The sequence below is a fragment of the Ochotona curzoniae genome, unplaced genomic scaffold, assembly GCF_017591425.1.
Source record: "Ochotona curzoniae isolate NIBS_2020 unplaced genomic scaffold, NIBS_Ocur_1.0 contig_883, whole genome shotgun sequence".
NCBI lineage: Eukaryota > Metazoa > Chordata > Mammalia > Lagomorpha > Ochotonidae > Ochotona > Ochotona curzoniae.
Genome location: NW_024466599.1, coordinates 27,694,501 through 27,711,576, shown reverse-complemented (window position 1 = coordinate 27,711,576; position 17,076 = coordinate 27,694,501). Strand labels below are relative to the sequence as shown.

The 17,076-nt window shown below is 36.5% G+C and overlaps 1 protein-coding gene and 1 pseudogene across 3 annotated transcripts in view; both read left to right on the top strand.

Annotated features, from left to right (window-relative positions):
- Positions 1-17,076, top strand: part of MAP4K3 (mitogen-activated protein kinase kinase kinase kinase 3) — a 146,161-nt gene that overhangs the window by 123,756 nt on the left and 5,329 nt on the right. For all 3 annotated transcript variants that reach the window (XM_040993124.1, XM_040993122.1, XM_040993123.1), the window contains 12 exons: positions 327-439; positions 2,255-2,296; positions 4,722-4,806; positions 6,376-6,455; positions 8,429-8,489; positions 8,576-8,693; positions 11,290-11,348; positions 13,108-13,211; positions 13,938-14,109; positions 15,055-15,123; positions 15,202-15,294; positions 16,738-16,808. In XM_040993124.1, coding sequence (XP_040849058.1) covers positions 327-439; positions 2,255-2,296; positions 4,722-4,806; positions 6,376-6,455; positions 8,429-8,489; positions 8,576-8,693; positions 11,290-11,348; positions 13,108-13,211; positions 13,938-14,109; positions 15,055-15,123; positions 15,202-15,294; positions 16,738-16,808 — 1,067 coding nt within the window. The remainder of the gene's footprint in view (positions 1-326; positions 440-2,254; positions 2,297-4,721; positions 4,807-6,375; positions 6,456-8,428; positions 8,490-8,575; positions 8,694-11,289; positions 11,349-13,107; positions 13,212-13,937; positions 14,110-15,054; positions 15,124-15,201; positions 15,295-16,737; positions 16,809-17,076) is intronic.
- LOC121165472 lies at positions 15,474-15,569 on the top strand (annotated as a pseudogene).

Below are 17,076 nucleotides of genomic sequence, written 5' to 3'. Positions count from 1 at the left end.
TGTTTATGACCGGATGTCCGGTGGCCCAATTTGGAGTATATTGTCTCTTGTTTCTCATATCCTATATAGCCTTCACACTTATCTATGTAATGCAAATAAATGTGTGCTTAAATACAAATTGAATTTAAATTTGCCTCCTACACATACCACAAATAGAGGTGTATATAGAATAATACATATTCTCCTTTAATGCTAAATATTCTGACTTGATCATCCCAAATGAAAAACGAAACTGTCTCAAAAAATTACATTTTTCTTTCCTAGTTGATAACTTCCAGAATAAAAATTAATCATTTTTCAATGTATTTTAAAAAATTTTTATGAAGGGAATGGAGTGGGCTCCTTCCAGTTAAATGGTGACCGAGATGGCTCATTATATCAGCAGCAGAATGAAAACAGAGGGACAAACCTTTCAAGGAAAGAAAAGAAAGATGTACCAGTAGGTATTGATATTCATAAACTACATTTCCTTACTTGTCACTGTTCAGGATTTTTAATTAGTAAAATTATAGCAAATTATGTATTCTGCAATTGCTATATTGGTATTTTATTATGTTGGTTATAATGATTAAATAAACTATTTAAATCTTGAAAAGTAGCTTTGCTATAGCACACTTTAATGATGACTTTTTGTTTTTTAAACTATTTAAAACAATTTGTTATTTGGTGTGTCGAAACTTGTGATCATGATACAGGTGAATATGCAGCAGTCTTAGGATTGTTCTTTCCACAGTGTAACTGTTCAATTAAGTGCAGGGTAGATAGGTCAGTACATAAAAATAGATTTTTTTTTTTTTAATTTTGTGGTGCAATTGCATAGGGTCTGGGATTTCCCTACCTCCTCCCCAAATTCCCAACCCCGACTGATTTTTCCATATTATTATGATAGTATAGTCCTTCATAAGCAGTCTTAAGTCCATCAATCTATAATTTATGTGTGTCTTGACACTGCTGGTACAGACAGTGCCAGACAGTCCAACATCCTATTGTCAAGATATTTCCAACAGTTTCATTTGGAGTCCATCGTTGATTTGGAAGTAGAGATGCATACTGCATTGTATCTTCACATCTGGATATGATAGTCTCCATAACACCATCACTGTGCTTTCCCTCCAAGGAGAAGCCATGAAACAAATTCAACAACAGGAACAAAGTTGAAAGAACATGGAGTTAAACATCATGCTATTGAATAACCAATGTTATCATTGAAGAAAAAAACAGATTCTTTGAAAGAGGGTTTTGTTGTTGGTGGTGGTGGTGGTGGTTTCGTGTTTTTTGATTTTTGTTTTGTTTTTTTGTTTGTTTTGTTTTGTTTTTTTAAGAGTTACAGAGCTAGGGGGAGGAAAAAAGGCAGGAATCTTTGATCTGCTGTTTTACTCCCCAAATGACTGCATAGGCTGGGGCTGTGCCAGGCTGAGCCTGAAGCCTGGAGCTTCATCCAGTCTCCCACGGGTGCAGCCGCTGCTGCCACAGGTAGCATCCTAGCTTGCTGTGCTACAGCACTGGCCCAAGAACGTTCCTCTTCCACTCTGAATTTTTGAAAAGGAAACAAATAGTTAAGGAAAGCCATGCTTCTGCCTCAGGACAATGTGCCCACTCTGTTTTAAAACCCTCAAAAGTAGAAGCCAGTACCCCTATTTGCCTGGGATCACTTGTAAAGCCACCACCTGTGCTGCTGCTGGCATCCTCTAGGGACTCTGGTTCAAATCCCGGCTGCTCTACTTCCAATCCAGCTCCTTGCTAATGTTGCTGGGAAAGCAGCAGCAGATGGCCCTTGCACCTGTATGAGAGACCTGAAGAAGCTTCTGGCTCCTGGCTTCAGACTAGCCCAGCTTCTCCTGATGTAGAAATTAAGGGAGCAGATGGAAGCTTGCTCATTTCCTCTCTCTTTATCTTTCTCTCTCTTTCTGTCACTCTGCCATTTCAATAAATAAGTAAATCTTTAAGATAAAATAAAAACACTCCAAAGCAATATTTTCTGTAGAAATACGTATGTCTGAAAAGCTACACAGTTGTGGGAGTACATACAATTATGTAGAAAACGTTTGAAAAGATAAAAACAAAGTATTTTTATTTGAAGCAGATACCAAATAGAAATGGACTGTGAAAAGATTGCATTAGACCTCAGCCTTATCTATATTGTTTTGTTTTATGGAGTATATTCATGTATTTTAATCAGATAAATGTGTTTGAAATGCTCTAATGCCAAACAGCAACCAGAAAATGTGTAATCGTGCCTGTATTCTTTTTCTAGAAACCTATTAGTAACGGTCTTCCGCCAACACCTAAAGTACATGTAAGTACTAAATATCAAATACAATGTGTTTACAAACTAACTACCTTTACAAATAATTGCTTGAGTGTTTCTTTTTGATTAGATTTTTGCTTGTATGAAAGATCCTTCTTTGTTCATGAAAAACATCTATACTCAATTTAAGTATTATGTGATTACATCTGAAAGGCAGCTTTTCAAGATTAGATTATAATAAATTACACATTTTAAAGTTCTTTGGCTCCAAAAATTAATAACTTTTTTTACAGTTATTTTTTGAGAAAATAGGAAAATGACATTTAGATATATTTAAAAGTATCAAATGTAGATAAAACATTTATCTAACATGTTCTCCATCAAAAACATGGAATACACAGCTAGAAGAAGCATTGAGGGAATAGCTGGCCCAAGTCCTGTATTTCACTCCTGAATAAAACAGAAACCCTTAAATGTCATTCGCCAGATCACATACTTCACTCAACTCCAGCTAGGATTAGATACTCTATGTTATGGTCTGCTCTCTGTCATTTCTTGTTTTGAACTTAGACCGTGTTGTCTTTTTCCTCTCTCTTTAAGTTAATTTCTTAATTACCGGGTAAAAATTTTATATATTTAAGGCATGCAGCATGATATTGTGATATAAAAAATATGGAATATCTGAAGCTAATTAACATGTTAATATACCTAACACACTAACTCTTCGCAAAGAGAACACCTCAAATCTCTCCTAAGAATTCTCAAGCGTTTTGGCATAGGAAGTTAGACTGATGCCTGTGACTCCAGCATCCAGGATGGGTTTGAGGCCAGGCTTCTCCAATCCAGCTGCCTGCCAGTGTGCTTGGGAAAGCAGCAAAGGATGGCCCAAGTGCTTGGGCCCCTGCACCTCTGTGGAAGAACTCAGTAAAACTCCATGGCTACGGCTTGGACTGGCCAGCCATTGTGGTCCATTAGGGGAAGGAACCTTTGGACAGGGATCTCTCTGTTCGTGTAACTTTATATTTTTCAAGTACATAAGAAACTATATTAAACTTGTTACCTTGATAGGTAGTAGATCTCTTAAATTTATCCTTTTTAAGTGAAAGTTTGTATCCTGGAACCAACATTCCCCTTGCCTCCTGCTCCCCCACTACTACCACATAGCCATCTTACTGCTCTGTTTGTGTGAGTTCAACATTTTTAGATGCGGTGTATAACTGAAGTCATATGGTATTTGTCCCTGTATCAATGGCCTATTTCATGTAGCATAATGGCTTCTAGCCTGAGTCTAGCATCCCATTTGTCACAAATGACCGATTTTTTCTTAAAGGCTGAGCTAGTACCACTGTAAAAAAAAATTGTTCATGTTTTCCTATCAACTGAGGGTTATGTCCAATGTGTATTTTTCTTTTTTGGTACTAAGAAATACTGGTTTACAAGCATCTGCTTTTACACAGGAGACTTTAAAGTTCTTATTTTTTTATTTTGTGTTAATTTTCAATCAACTAGTTATATCTCTACATAGTATGTTATATCTGTGATTATAAGAAAAAAAATGTTTATGCTATAAAATTATACACAACACTGTTGCTTTAGTTTAGGACAGTGTGGCCCAAATTAAAATACTTATTTTCTCTATTTTTGTGCTGTTTTTCCCTCAACTTGTCACTAGTACATGTGATTAATTGGGTAATTTTTTTAAAGCTTGTTTTATTTTTATTGGAAAGTCAGATATACAGAGAGAAAGACAGAGAGGAAGCTCTTTCATTTAATGATTCACTCCCCAAGTGACCGCAATGGCCGGAGCTGAGCTGATCCAAAGCCAGGAGCCAGGAGCTTTTCCTGGGTCTCTGACTCAGGTGCAGAGTCCCAAAACTTTGGGCCATCTTCAATTGCTTTCCCAAGCCACAAGCAGGGAGCTGGATGGGAAGTGGAGTAGCCAGGACATGAACCAACTCTCCTGTGGGATCCAAGCACTTACAAGTGGAGAATTTAGCCAATTAAGCCATCATGCCAAACCAAACTTATACAGTTATTACACAGTTATTTCAAATAAGGAAAATCTCTGCTTTTAATGTAGATTTTGGTTTCTTTCTTATCAGAGGATATTGTGTTGTTCCTGATAGGAAACATGTGATACGATTAGAAGCAAACTACTATCCAGAATTGGTTGTTGTTATATCTTTATTTGGTTAAAAAGATAGGAAAAAATGAAATGTGAGTGGAGTTTCTTTCTCTTTCTTTGAAGTAGATCATTTGTTGTACCAGGAGTCTTTGCAGTACCAGTTTTAAGCAAATTATAATATTGATTTGATACGTTCATTTCTTTACATTGATAATGTTCATAGTCTCAATGTGCCATTTATAACCTCTAACATTAACATGACAGAGCATTACATTTTTATATTATATTAAAGATGTTGTCACTAATCTGCATTAGCTGTTTCATCTTGGTTATTCTTTGTCTTTCCAGATGGGTGCATGTTTTTCAAAGGTTTTCAATGGTTGTCCCTTGAAAATTCACTGTGCATCTTCATGGATAAACCCAGATACAAGAGGTAGCACCATTCGTTTTTGTCTGTTATCTAATTTTTTAGTCAACTAACATCATGTGAAAGCATTTGATTTTATTCATATTCTAAACATCTTTCTGGGGGAAAAGCCTCATTTTTTTTAAAGAATTTTTAAAATAAATCTGTCAATGGAGCAACACATAAAATCAGAATTCCACTGTGTAGTCCCTGTGTGAACACAGTGAAACCACCCCGGTTTCCTCCAGGTGTGTTGGGTCTGCCCCTGCACAGCAGCAGTTCAGGGTTGATGTTTTAGACCCAGCCATTACCGAGAGACTTTACCTAGTGAGGGTCCAGGGTATCTCTGTGCTTTCACAGTGGTTGTCAGTAGGCTCTGAGTCAGGACTGTTCTTGCAATATGTCTAAGTCAACATCTGTCAGGCTAAAATATGGGTATTTTTATGCATGTATTTACAAAGCTAAACATATGTATTACTAAGTCTAAAAATCTGAGGCAGATAATTGTACAAGTTAAGAAAACTGATATTGAGAAAGATTCAGTGCTTCACAGCCAAATTTTATGCTTTTAATTCACCAATATTAATCGTAAGCAATTGCCAGTATCCTTCAGTTTACTCTAAAAAAAGTTTTTGACCTCTTCTTAATTAGTGGTCAGATCTTGGATTTTATTTTTTTTTTACTGCTTATAGTAATAATCTTAAAAAAGTAATACTCCCTGAAAACGTTTTGAATCTGCATTAATTGTTTTTTATTTGCATCCTATATATGAATTACACAAAATCATCTTTTAAAGGGGTTTTAAAAAAATAGGAACTGATTCTTTGCCAGTCCTTAGCACCTTCTGTTGAGAGAAGTTTTGACTTGCTACCCTTCAGGACCTTCCTTCCATAAGTTTTCTTTACATCTTTGAGGCCAATATTTACCTGTAACTCAAATCATGACTCTAGAGCAGGGATAGAGAACACCCAGCCTGGGTGTCATATGGCCCACAAAACCGTGTCGTCTGGATCTGCGAAGGCAACTACTAGAGGAGTTGAAAATGGAATAACTCTTTATCAGGCTAATTTTTAAGTTATTTGTTTTATGTGACCCAAGAATGATGTTATAAATATCCAAATGGTCCTTGGCAAAAAAAAAAAAAAAAAAGTTTTCCCACCCCTGTTCTAGAGCATCTAATCTCCTTTGCAGTAAAATTAAAAGTGTTTACTCCCTATAAATTACAGCAATTATGGTTTTCATGTATTAGCATATATGTACTGAATTTAAGACTATGTAAGGGAGCAAACATTTAAGCTAGTAGTTAACATACTCCTATCCCACCTCAAGCTCCTGACATCAGCTTCTTGCTAATATAGACCTTAGAAAGCAACAGTGACGACTTGGGTAATTAGGCTCCTTCCAGCCACATTGGAGACCTGGACCTAGTTCTAGCTCAGCTCGGCTTCAGTGCACTCCTGACCTTTTGCAGATATTTGGGGAATGAACCAGCTTAGGGGAGCACTCTCTTTTTCTCTGTCTCTATACTTCATAAATCCTATTTCAAAGTATCTTATTTATCAAAATCAGTTAGTGAATTACTTTTCATTTTTTCAGACCAGTACTTAATATTTGGTGCCGAAGAAGGGATTTATACCCTGAATCTTAATGAACTTCATGAAACATCAATGGAACAGGTATGTTATATTGTGTGTTCTTTAAGGTATTTTAAGCAGACACTAGACTGGAAATAAATTTATTTTCTACCTGCTTTTCATAAAATCTTTATGAAGCATGTTCTGTTTACAAGAGACTGATTACAGATTCACTAAAGTAATACATTCTCTTTCGAAACTTTCGTTCAAGTAGGGAAGACTGAAATATAAAGCACTAACCAACATTCAAGATTGGATGTCATACTAGGAATAGGCATGGGTCATTAAGATAAACATTGCCACTTCCTCCTCGGGGGCGGTGGGAGTGGCTGAGAAATAATAGGCTTGAGGTGGACCTAAAGTGACCCTGAGTGACATGAAGGGGGCTTTCCAGACGGAAAGGGGATGAGAGTGAGAGCGTGGAGTTGTGAAATAGAATGGCCGTTACAGGGAACGGTGACTAGATAATCTGAAGTATAGAGCAGTTACAGTGGAGGGAGCCGGGTAGGTAGGCAGATGCCAAACCCCCAACGTGATGATGAGGTGTTGCATTTGGAATTACCTGCGTGGAGCTGTTGGGGGTGAGACTGGAGATATGGTCAAAGGGTGAAGAAGTGCTGAGTCGTAAAACAGGAAAGAATGGTGTCTGGGATTGTGTAAAGTATTTCTGATTATCACAATGACTGGGAGAGGCTTCAAGTAGTCAGGGCCACCATCCCGGCAAACACGACAGTGATATTAGTAACTTACCTGTATAAAGTATATGCATTGCCTGGCAGTGTTCTTTTGTTTGCTTTTGGCTTCTTTTCTCAATATTGGCAGTGAATCCCCAAAGTAGGGAATGTGTGTTGGTATCTTCTAGCCTGAGACACAACCATGGACACGTTTTACAAAGTGAAACACTGTATGACAGTACAACATTTTAAATATTTGAAGAAGTGGAGTATTTTTTGTGTATTTTTTTCCAAATAAATGAGTTAACCAGATTTTGCTTAAATTATGGTTTATTTAAACTATATTAAAATAGATTGTACTCTCCCATGTGTTATTTCCTTTTTTTCTTGTACTTTGAATGCCCTCATTCAGATTTTGTGTTCTAAAAAGTAATATCCTTAGCAGTCTTTATAAGTTTCGTCATTTATCTCTTCATTGTGTGTTCCCTGCCCTCATCCCAGTCCATTTGAAGTGATTCCATAGACATTGCCAGAGCAAAACAAGCAACCCAGTTTGTTGAGTCAGGATGCTGTAGCTTTGGCATACTTCTGAATCACAGGGAGGACCAGCTGGCACATTGACTGCTAAGCTTCAGGATGTAGGCCGTGAGGTCTGTGCCCAGATGCTGCTGCTCCGCCAAGACCACTTTAAAAACCACTTATATTTACACTGACATGTCTTAGTATGGGTTACTTTATACTATTATTATTATTGCCCATAAATACATTCAAGCTGTAACTGCTTCTTAGTTTTTAGGTGTTAGATTTCAGTAATGAACTCTGTATGCACAAGAGGATATTCCGTATATGTGTATGCTTTGTTAAGTAGCATCCTCTCTCAACCTTTTTTTCACTTCCATACCTGTTGTTTTTCCATAGTGTTTGTTGCACTACTTCACAATCCTTTTTTTCTGTATCTTATTCTCATCATGTAAATATACTTAAATGCATGCATCTGGGAGGCAGGACACAGAAAAGTATTAGTTATCTGCCCCAGAACCAAAATAAAGACATATTGACTGTGTGAAATATTCTCATTCTCTGTCTTGTTTGGAGTTATATATGTTTATCATAAAGGAGACTGGAGGTAATCATTTCATGATTACACTGCACCTGTGTTGATTATTGAATGTTTTCCTTCCATGTACATGTGCATATTTGTGTGTCATCTTGCTTTAAATGCTTTGTAAATGAATTTCAAAAAATAAATTATAAAGAACTGGCTTATTGGTCTGATAGCTTATATGTTATAGAACATCATTAAGCATTATTCTTTGTAAACTGCATTTTTTTCCCCATCAGCTGTTCCCACGAAGGTGTACATGGTTATATGTAATGAACAATTGCTTGCTATCAATATCTGGTGAGTCTTTAGTTTTTAAATACTTTATGACTTTGGCTACTTGTTATTGACTTTTTTGATCATATTTATGTTTTTGTTTTCTACAGGTAAAGCTTCTCAACTTTATTCCCATAATTTACCAGGGCTTTTTGATTATGCAAGACAAATGCAGAAGTTACCTGTTGCTATTCCAGCACACAAACTCCCTGACAGAATATTGCCCAGGTAACTACACATTGGAATCTGTTTTCGCCCTGAGACATTGGATATTAATATTCATTCTAATAAGTATTTATGTTTTAGAAAGTGAAAAAGATTGCATGTGCTTTCATGGGGATCAGATATAATCAGAAACTCCTAAATAAAACACTTTAACAAGACTTATTTATCATACTGTTTTAAAATTGTTCTACTTTGTACCTTCCAATTATATTGAACATTTTCTCTCAATATATTAAATTCCCCTTAGTTGTAAGGATACAAGTAAATTTTTTTTGCTTTTTTCAATACATTTATACACCTATATTGCCTTGGTTTTTGATATTTGTATTAACTTATATAAAATAGATGTTAACCAAAGTGTCAGTTCTTTTTGTTAAGGGTCATCTCTCCATGCAAAAAATTAAAATGTTGTATTGAATAAAAGCTTTTGCATTGGGAGATAACTATTTAGAAATAGATGTGTTTTGCTTTTCTGCTTTTGGAAGGTAATTTTGCTATGCTCTCCATTTTATTAAAATATAAGACCTTAGTGACTAAAAGTTATTCTCTTTATTAAAATTTATGTTTTCCAAAAGATTGATAATGTAGCCATTCTCTTACAAGATTATTTATAAAAAGGGATTGTGATACAGTGCAACAAACACAAGGCAGGAGTGGAGGGGAAAAAAGGTGAGAGATATTTCACAAACCATATACATACACAAAACGTCATTGTTGAAATCTAACATTAGTGTAAAATAATGTTAAACCTCAGCTTTCAAGTACCTTAAGAATTTGTTGTTCTCTTTTGCCAGACTTTCCACATAGAATTTATCCATCCTTAAAATTTAACCTTGACATCTTTTCTAAAACATTAACCTTTTTATCAAAAATCTGGATGTGTTTCTGTTGGTCAGTGGGATGAAGATGAAGCATTTTGACTGGAAGTATAAAATCAGGATATCCTGGATTGCCACTGTCGTCACTTGATGACTTGGCATCTGGATAATTTCTGAATCATCATTTAGGTGAAATAAAGAAACTTAATTCCTAAAATAAGTAAAAATACTAATGGTTTTTAACAACTTACCTTGCAAACTCAGAATGCTCTTAAATTGACCAGAAGCATAAAAGAAAAACAGATTTGTGTATAAGTTGAATCACTGTGAACATTAGTCAGTGAGACTAGTGCAAGAATTTTTTTTTCTTTCTTAAACTACCAATTATAGTGCCTTGAGCAGAAGTCTGAGCCTCCAGATGACGTGGAGCACATGATATGCATGGCACATGGGAATCTCAGTTAATGTGATCTATGATTACTAGAGCGATTGGTGGGCATTGTGCTGCAGTGGGTTAGACTGCCACTGACAATACCCACCTCCCGTTTCTGAGTGCCAGTTTGAGTCCTGACTACTCTGCTTCCAGTCCTGCTTCCTGCTGCTGCATCTGAGAGGCAGCAAATGGGTGCTCAAGGGGCTGAGCTTCTGCACCCACAGGCGAAGCTCGGATGTAACTTGAGGCTCGTAACTTGAGCATCCCATAGCCCTTTGGGGAATAAACCACCTAAGATCTTTTTCTCTCTTCTCCCTCTGTTTCTCTGTGTTTCAGGGAGATGAGGATTGAATATAAGCCAAAAAAAATACAGAAAGTGTTTTTTTAAATATGATAGCTTTTCCTAAATATAAAGGTAATATAGATAACAAAGTTGACAACACTACAGTATTGCTTGGCTTTGATTCAGTTGCTAATTGTACAGTCAAGGAACATCCTTCAAGAAGATTCCTATAAGCTTGTTTGGAATTCTGTGAAACCTCACTCATGTGTAATTATAATGCTATTTTCTTTTAAAGACCAATGTAGAGCAGTGACTTCTAATCTTTGCTACTTTAAAAGAAAGTTAAATTTATACATACAGAAATAAAGTTTCGTTTTGAGGTCTCTACAATTTGGTGCACCAGCAGTCTACATTATATTAACTTTAATTATGATTTGTTATGTGTATGTTTAATCATAATTTCACAAAATAATTCAAAATTATCTTGTGAACATTATACTCACAATGTCTTACCTAGTGTACATGAGTCATGTTTGCAGAACACCTAAAGCGCCTTGGCACCACCTCACTTTTCCTGAATAGAGGAACTTTTGACAAAGTTTAAATATATTATATACGCCAGAACTATCTTTCCTCAATTTTTGGCTCCTCTTTTCATATCTTTGGTTTCTCTTGGTAAACAAGAGTTAACTGATTCGACAAACTGAATGGCATGTGCGTTTGAAGGAAGTAAGGTGCAGTGTAAAGTATACTAAAGTGTCCGATTTATCAGTATTTTCTTGCATGATTTGTCCTTTTTCCTTTGTATTTTTTTAAATTCCCAAGATTACATTCTCAAGATTCTTAATATTTCATAGTTTTTTTTTTTCTTATTTAAATCCTTAATCTATTTGGGATTGATGGGGAAAATGAGGCAGGAGTTTAATATATTCTTATTTTCAAGAAACCATCTCTTGTCTGCACCAGTTTTTAAAATGTATCCTTTCCCTGCTGACCTATAGAAGCACCTTAATCCTATTCTGAGTTTGCCAACATGTGTCTTGTACTCATTCTCATTTTATTTAGGAAATTTGCTGTGTCAGTAAAAATCCCTGAAACCAAGTGGTGTCAGAAGTGCTGTGTCGGTAAGTGAGGGGACACTCGCATCGACCCTCCTGCGCTGCACAGCGGTCAAGGCAGACATGCCCTGAAATGTGCTTTAAGCAGCACAACCAGGGCATCCTGCCAGCCATGCTTCACGGTTCTCCCCTGAATAAATTCCTTGCCATTGTGTCCCAGCGTAGACTAAGCCTGAGACAGCACCTTGCACGCTACAGCAGGAGACCGAGCTGACTGGTTCAAACCAGAGTGCTTTACCGGCCCGTCCTGGTGGGCGCTGCTGCTGGTCGTCCTTCCCCGCTGTGCTCGGCAGGACTGTGTTCATTCTCTCAGCTGTGTGCGTGTGCCTCTGGTGATGGGAAACCCTGAGCTCCTAACGTGAGGGTTAGAGTCTCTGTCCACATGACCCTAGTAAAATCCTCTTCCTACCTACATAACAAGTAGTTTGCATATAGCAGAACCAGTGTTTTGCTTCTATTGAATTACCAGTATTATATAAGGGAAGATAAGCAGACCCAAGTTGTAATGAATAAGTGGCACAAGATATAATGTTAAAAAAATTATATACGTAGGCTTATTGAATAAGATGGCATTTGGGCTAGACCTCAAAAAAGGCAGATTTCTAACTGCAAGTGGATAGGGCGTTTCAAATATAAGAAATGACAGAACAGTATCTGGGGACAAAAATTAAAATCTTAAACTTACATAATAAATGGTGACTAGTCCAGTTGAGCTGGGTACAGGTCTTAGAGAAAAGTGGGTTAATGTAACCATTTAGACTGCAGCTGGAGCCTAAGGGGCCTAGATAAACATGGACTTCAGTCACTGCACACTAAGGCAGAGGGTCCTTCTTGATCTACATCAACTCTGTTTGAAGTTTATGGATTTAAAGACTAAGGACTTTTTTATAATTTCATTTTTGTCTTTATTTTAAATATTATTTTATATCTTGAGTAGAAGAAAAAATCCAAAATCTAATGAAACTTATTTTCAAGATGTATTTCATTGTGTGTGTGTGTGTGTGTGTGTGTGTGTGTGTGTGTGTGTGTGTGTATTTTAAGATGTCATTACTGCCTATAGTGTTTTCTAGTAAGCAAATTGGTCTTGCTACGAAACAGGAGGCTAATCTACCTGTAGCATAGTACCTTTATCTGAGTGCTGGTTCAAATCCCAGCAGCTCCTATTGCAATCCAACCCTACCACCTGTGTGGAAGACCTGGGTGGAATTCCATGTTCCCAGCTTTGGCATGGGCCCAGACCTGGCATTACAGCCATTGGTGTGTGAGCCAGAAATGGAAGCTATCACTCTCTCGCTCTCTTGCTGTTTCTTTCCTTTATGCCTTTCAAATAAATACATCATTTGAGAAAGAGAGGATATGGGAGTGTGCCATATTTTTAGAACCAAAGCATTGTCAACTGTGAACTTCATTAGCGTGTGAGCCACCTGAATATATGGTGATCTGTCCATCTGACAGTTTCTTGCCAGATCTACCATGACCCTTTCTAAAGGGCCTCAGCTAGTTTTACTGCTTTCATAAGACCCAAAGACTTTGCTGCCCTCCAACCCTGTAACAGCTGTTCTCATTCGGCTTACTGATAAAATCCACCAAGTGATCAGGGCATTTCCTGCTGTTATCTGAAGTGGTGTTTCAGTAGAGCCATCTAATTAAGGAATTCAATTGACAGCCAGCTTTTGATGTTTTTATTTGTATTTTGAGCATGCAACTATTAATGTAAGGAGTATTTTATAAGATAACTCATGTTTACTTTTTATTGCCTTGACAGTGAGAAATCCTTACACAGGACATAAATATCTATGTGGGGCACTTCAAACTAGCATTGTTCTATTAGAATGGGTTGAACCAATGCAGAAGTTTATGTTAATTAAGGTAAGCATGAATGACAACATATGACATTATCACTGGGAGAGTTTAATCAGCAACTATTTTGTTCTTTTTAAAATGCTTTTTTTTTTTAATTTAATTCTCAATTTAATGGTTTTAGATGTTACAACAGAATGGTCACTACCTGACCAACTCTTAAGGGGCTTAACTGAGCTGATAAAAGTTTCAAAAGAGACTAGAGAAATATTTCAAAGGCATGGGAGCTGAAAATAGAGCATCTCACAAACAACCTGATGTCAAAGCTGATGCTGAGAGATCACGGAGGGGCCAGCGTGTGCGCATAATGGGTTAAGCTGCTGCCTGTAGCTCCAGGTCCCATATGGGCACCAGTTCAAGTACTGGCTGTTGCAGTTCTAATCCAGCTCCCTGAAATCTACCTGGGAGAGCAAGGAAGATGGCCCAGATTGGGAGTGGAGACCCTGGGTTGGTCACCCAATTCTGTCCGTTTCCAACTCTGAAAAGATAGGTTGACCAGGTGACATACAAATACACTGCCATCATCAGTCTTCTAAAATTACTTGATTTTTAGCTTTTAGCATTTCTATATTAGTAAACTGAAATATTTATAAGGATACTTCATAATTTAGATTTTGCTGCCTTATTCTGCTTCTGTGACAAGAAGCTATCTTATAGCTACATTACATGTTTTGTGTAAAGCTAAAAATGTTTGACTTGTGTTTTCTTTTGTTTGATGTATCTTTCTTTCTGTAGCACGTAGACTTTCCCATACCATGTCCTCTTAGAATGTTTGAAATGCTCGTAGTTCCTGAACAGCAATACCCGTTAGTTTGTGTTGGTGTCAGTCGAGGAAGAGACTTCAACCAAGTGGTTCGATTTGAGACTTTGAATCCAAATTCTACCTCTTCATGGTTTACAGAGTCAGGTTTGTGATTTCTATGGAACTATTATTAAGGTCATTTCATGCGCTGGTTTTATAATTAAAAATTTCACTGTGTGACATTATATAAAAACTACATGAAAAGCCGGTGGTAACTATTATTGCACTGCAAGAAGAAAGATGATTTGGTTTAAAGTGACTAATTTGCTTGACACATTTAGGACAAATTGATTTGTAAAGAATATATAACACAAAATACAAAACTAAAAAACTGTTATGTTAAAGGACACCTTATATAAGGAAGACCTTAAAGTCACATTTGTTATGATCTCACTTAGAAATAATTACCAATTACAGTACACTTTTTCTAAAATCAATTTATATACATTCGGATATTTTTAGATTTCTTCATAGGTTTAATTTAATTTTGCTACTCGTGTCAGGCTTTGAATATACTGTACTGAGGTTTACTTCATACAAAATCAAATTGTTTTAAGCATTTTCAGCTTGAAAGAACTTTAATATATTGCTATAATAAAAGTAATGCTTCTATTTTTGATAGCATTTCATACATATCAAAATGTTTCCATTTTTTAACCTATTTGTTCTCAGGTAATTGGTTTGATTCATTCAATAAATTAATAATTATTAAATAAATATGCTAGTATTTAACATGATAGAAAGCATAGTCCCTAGTCTTCTGAACTTAAAATAGGTAATAGCCATAATTTATAATATTGGACTACCACTTTCAAAAAGAAATGAAAAAAATGACTTCTCCAATAGCATTGTCAGTCACTAACTACGACTCACACTAGTATGCTGAGTGTTACGTAACTGAGCCTGGCCCAGCTACTGCATGTGCTTATTTTGCAACAGATTACCATTCATTTCAAAAGCAGTAATCCTCAGAATTCTTTTTATATAATATCTGTATGTTTTTAATATTACCGTTTTCTGAAAGTTGACCAAACCTTATTTGTTTTGTAGATAGCCCACAGACGAACGTTACTCATGTAACCCAGCTGGAGAGAGACACCATCCTTGTGTGCTTAGATTGTAAGTTTTTACTTGTGTGTATCTTATTTTAATTAGCTTGCTCTTATCTGAGTTTCTGACTGATATTTTTCTGTCTAGGTTGTATAAAAATAGTAAATCTCCAAGGAAGATTAAAATCAAGTAGGAAATTATCATCAGAACTCACCTTTGATTTCCAAATTGAATCAATAGGTAAGTCAAAATTTTAGATTTCTTTGCATTATGAATTGCTTGAAAGGAAGTTTCTGGAATTATAAATATCTGTTATTAAGGACATAATTTTTCAAACTATAGACTATAATGAACGTAAGATTATTATCAATTTTCACTATATTCTCTAAAATTGTTTCATAAATACTGTAACTAAATACTTGCCTTGGCAGCACATATACTGAAATTGGAGCAATACAAAAAAGATTAGCATGGCCCCTGTGCAAGAAACAAATAGTGTATTTGTTAACATTTTCTAAAGAAAAATAACACTCCTTGGAGCCACATTGTGGCACGGTGGGTTGAGCCACCACCTGCACTTCTGGCAAATCATACAAATACAGGTTTAAGTATCTTGGCTGCTGCTCCTCTGATCCAGCTCCCTACCAATGTGCCTGGAAAAGCAGTGGAAAGTGGCCCAAGTGCTTGAGTCCCGGCCACCACACTGGCAGATTCAGAGGGAGTTCCAGACTCCTGGCTTTAACACAGCCCAGCCCCAGACAGCCTCGCTGCCTTTGTACAGATTCTCTCCCTCTGTCTCTCTCTTTGTCTTTCTCCCTCTCCCAGTAATTCTACCTTTCAAATAAATAAAATGAATCCTTAAAAGAAGTGCATCGTTTGTTACAACCTGGTATGCATCACATATTCTCTAGCCTTCTGTAGAGCTTCCCTGTCACAACTTAAAAACTTTGTACGTATTCTGTGACTTTTCCACCTGATGACCAGAGGATGTGCAATTTGCTTTTTGCCATTCTTATATTTTACTTGATAAGAGGTTTCTCTGAAAGATGGTTTTTGGCCAAATCAATATTCCAGAATGATTATATTTGGGGAAAATATGGTAAAAATGGGGGAAATGATGATAATAAATGTTTAACTCTACAGAAATTGTCTAGTGTTCTTTAAAATAAAATCTTAAAACCATTTGCCTTTTTACATGTTGACAGGGGATCTGATCAGGAGCAGCTAGTTCAGTTGTCTTATTTCTCATTCCATTTTCCTCTTTCCCTCAACTGGAATGCCTCTTCCCCAGCAATGCTGATGATAATAAATCAGTTTTAAGGAATTGCTGCTGAAGATGTAAAAATGAAATCCCTACCTTAAAGGGCACAGTCAGGTTCTGCAAACAAGAGCAACACAATCTCTAAAGCACTTTGGAGGCCTGAAGCCAGCAGGCCAGAGGTGCCAGAGGGACCTGGTCATGAAGCATGCTGGTTTATTAGGGACTTTTTTCCACCTTTCATCTTTCATACCAAAAAGATGAATAAATTCTGCATAGCATGTTTCTTAAATTTCATGTGTAAAGAGAGCTGATGTTGGTTATTAACTGAAATGTTACTATAGCAGATAGAAAAAGGAATGAATGATGCTTCTCAGCTGAACTTTTGCACTATTAACAGTAACTGAGCTGTTCTTGCCTGCTAGTTTGCCTGCAAGACAGTGTGCTAGCCTTCTGGAAACATGGGATGCAGGGTAGAAGCTTTAGATCTAATGAGGTAAGAACTATGTTTCTTTTTTTTTAATTAACATGTAGTACTTCAACACTTGTAATGTACCATGCAATATTTGTAATATACTATAAAATATTTCAGCACACACATATGCATCAGAAACTGATCACATCAAGCTGTCAGCATTTTCATTTGCTCGTGTGGCGCCTTCCAGCTGCTGTGTTCTAGCTCTTCATACAGTTTAGACACATTAGTAGGAACTGTTGTCTAGTATCTAGTAATCATTTTTGAACCTCAGATCGACTATATTTAT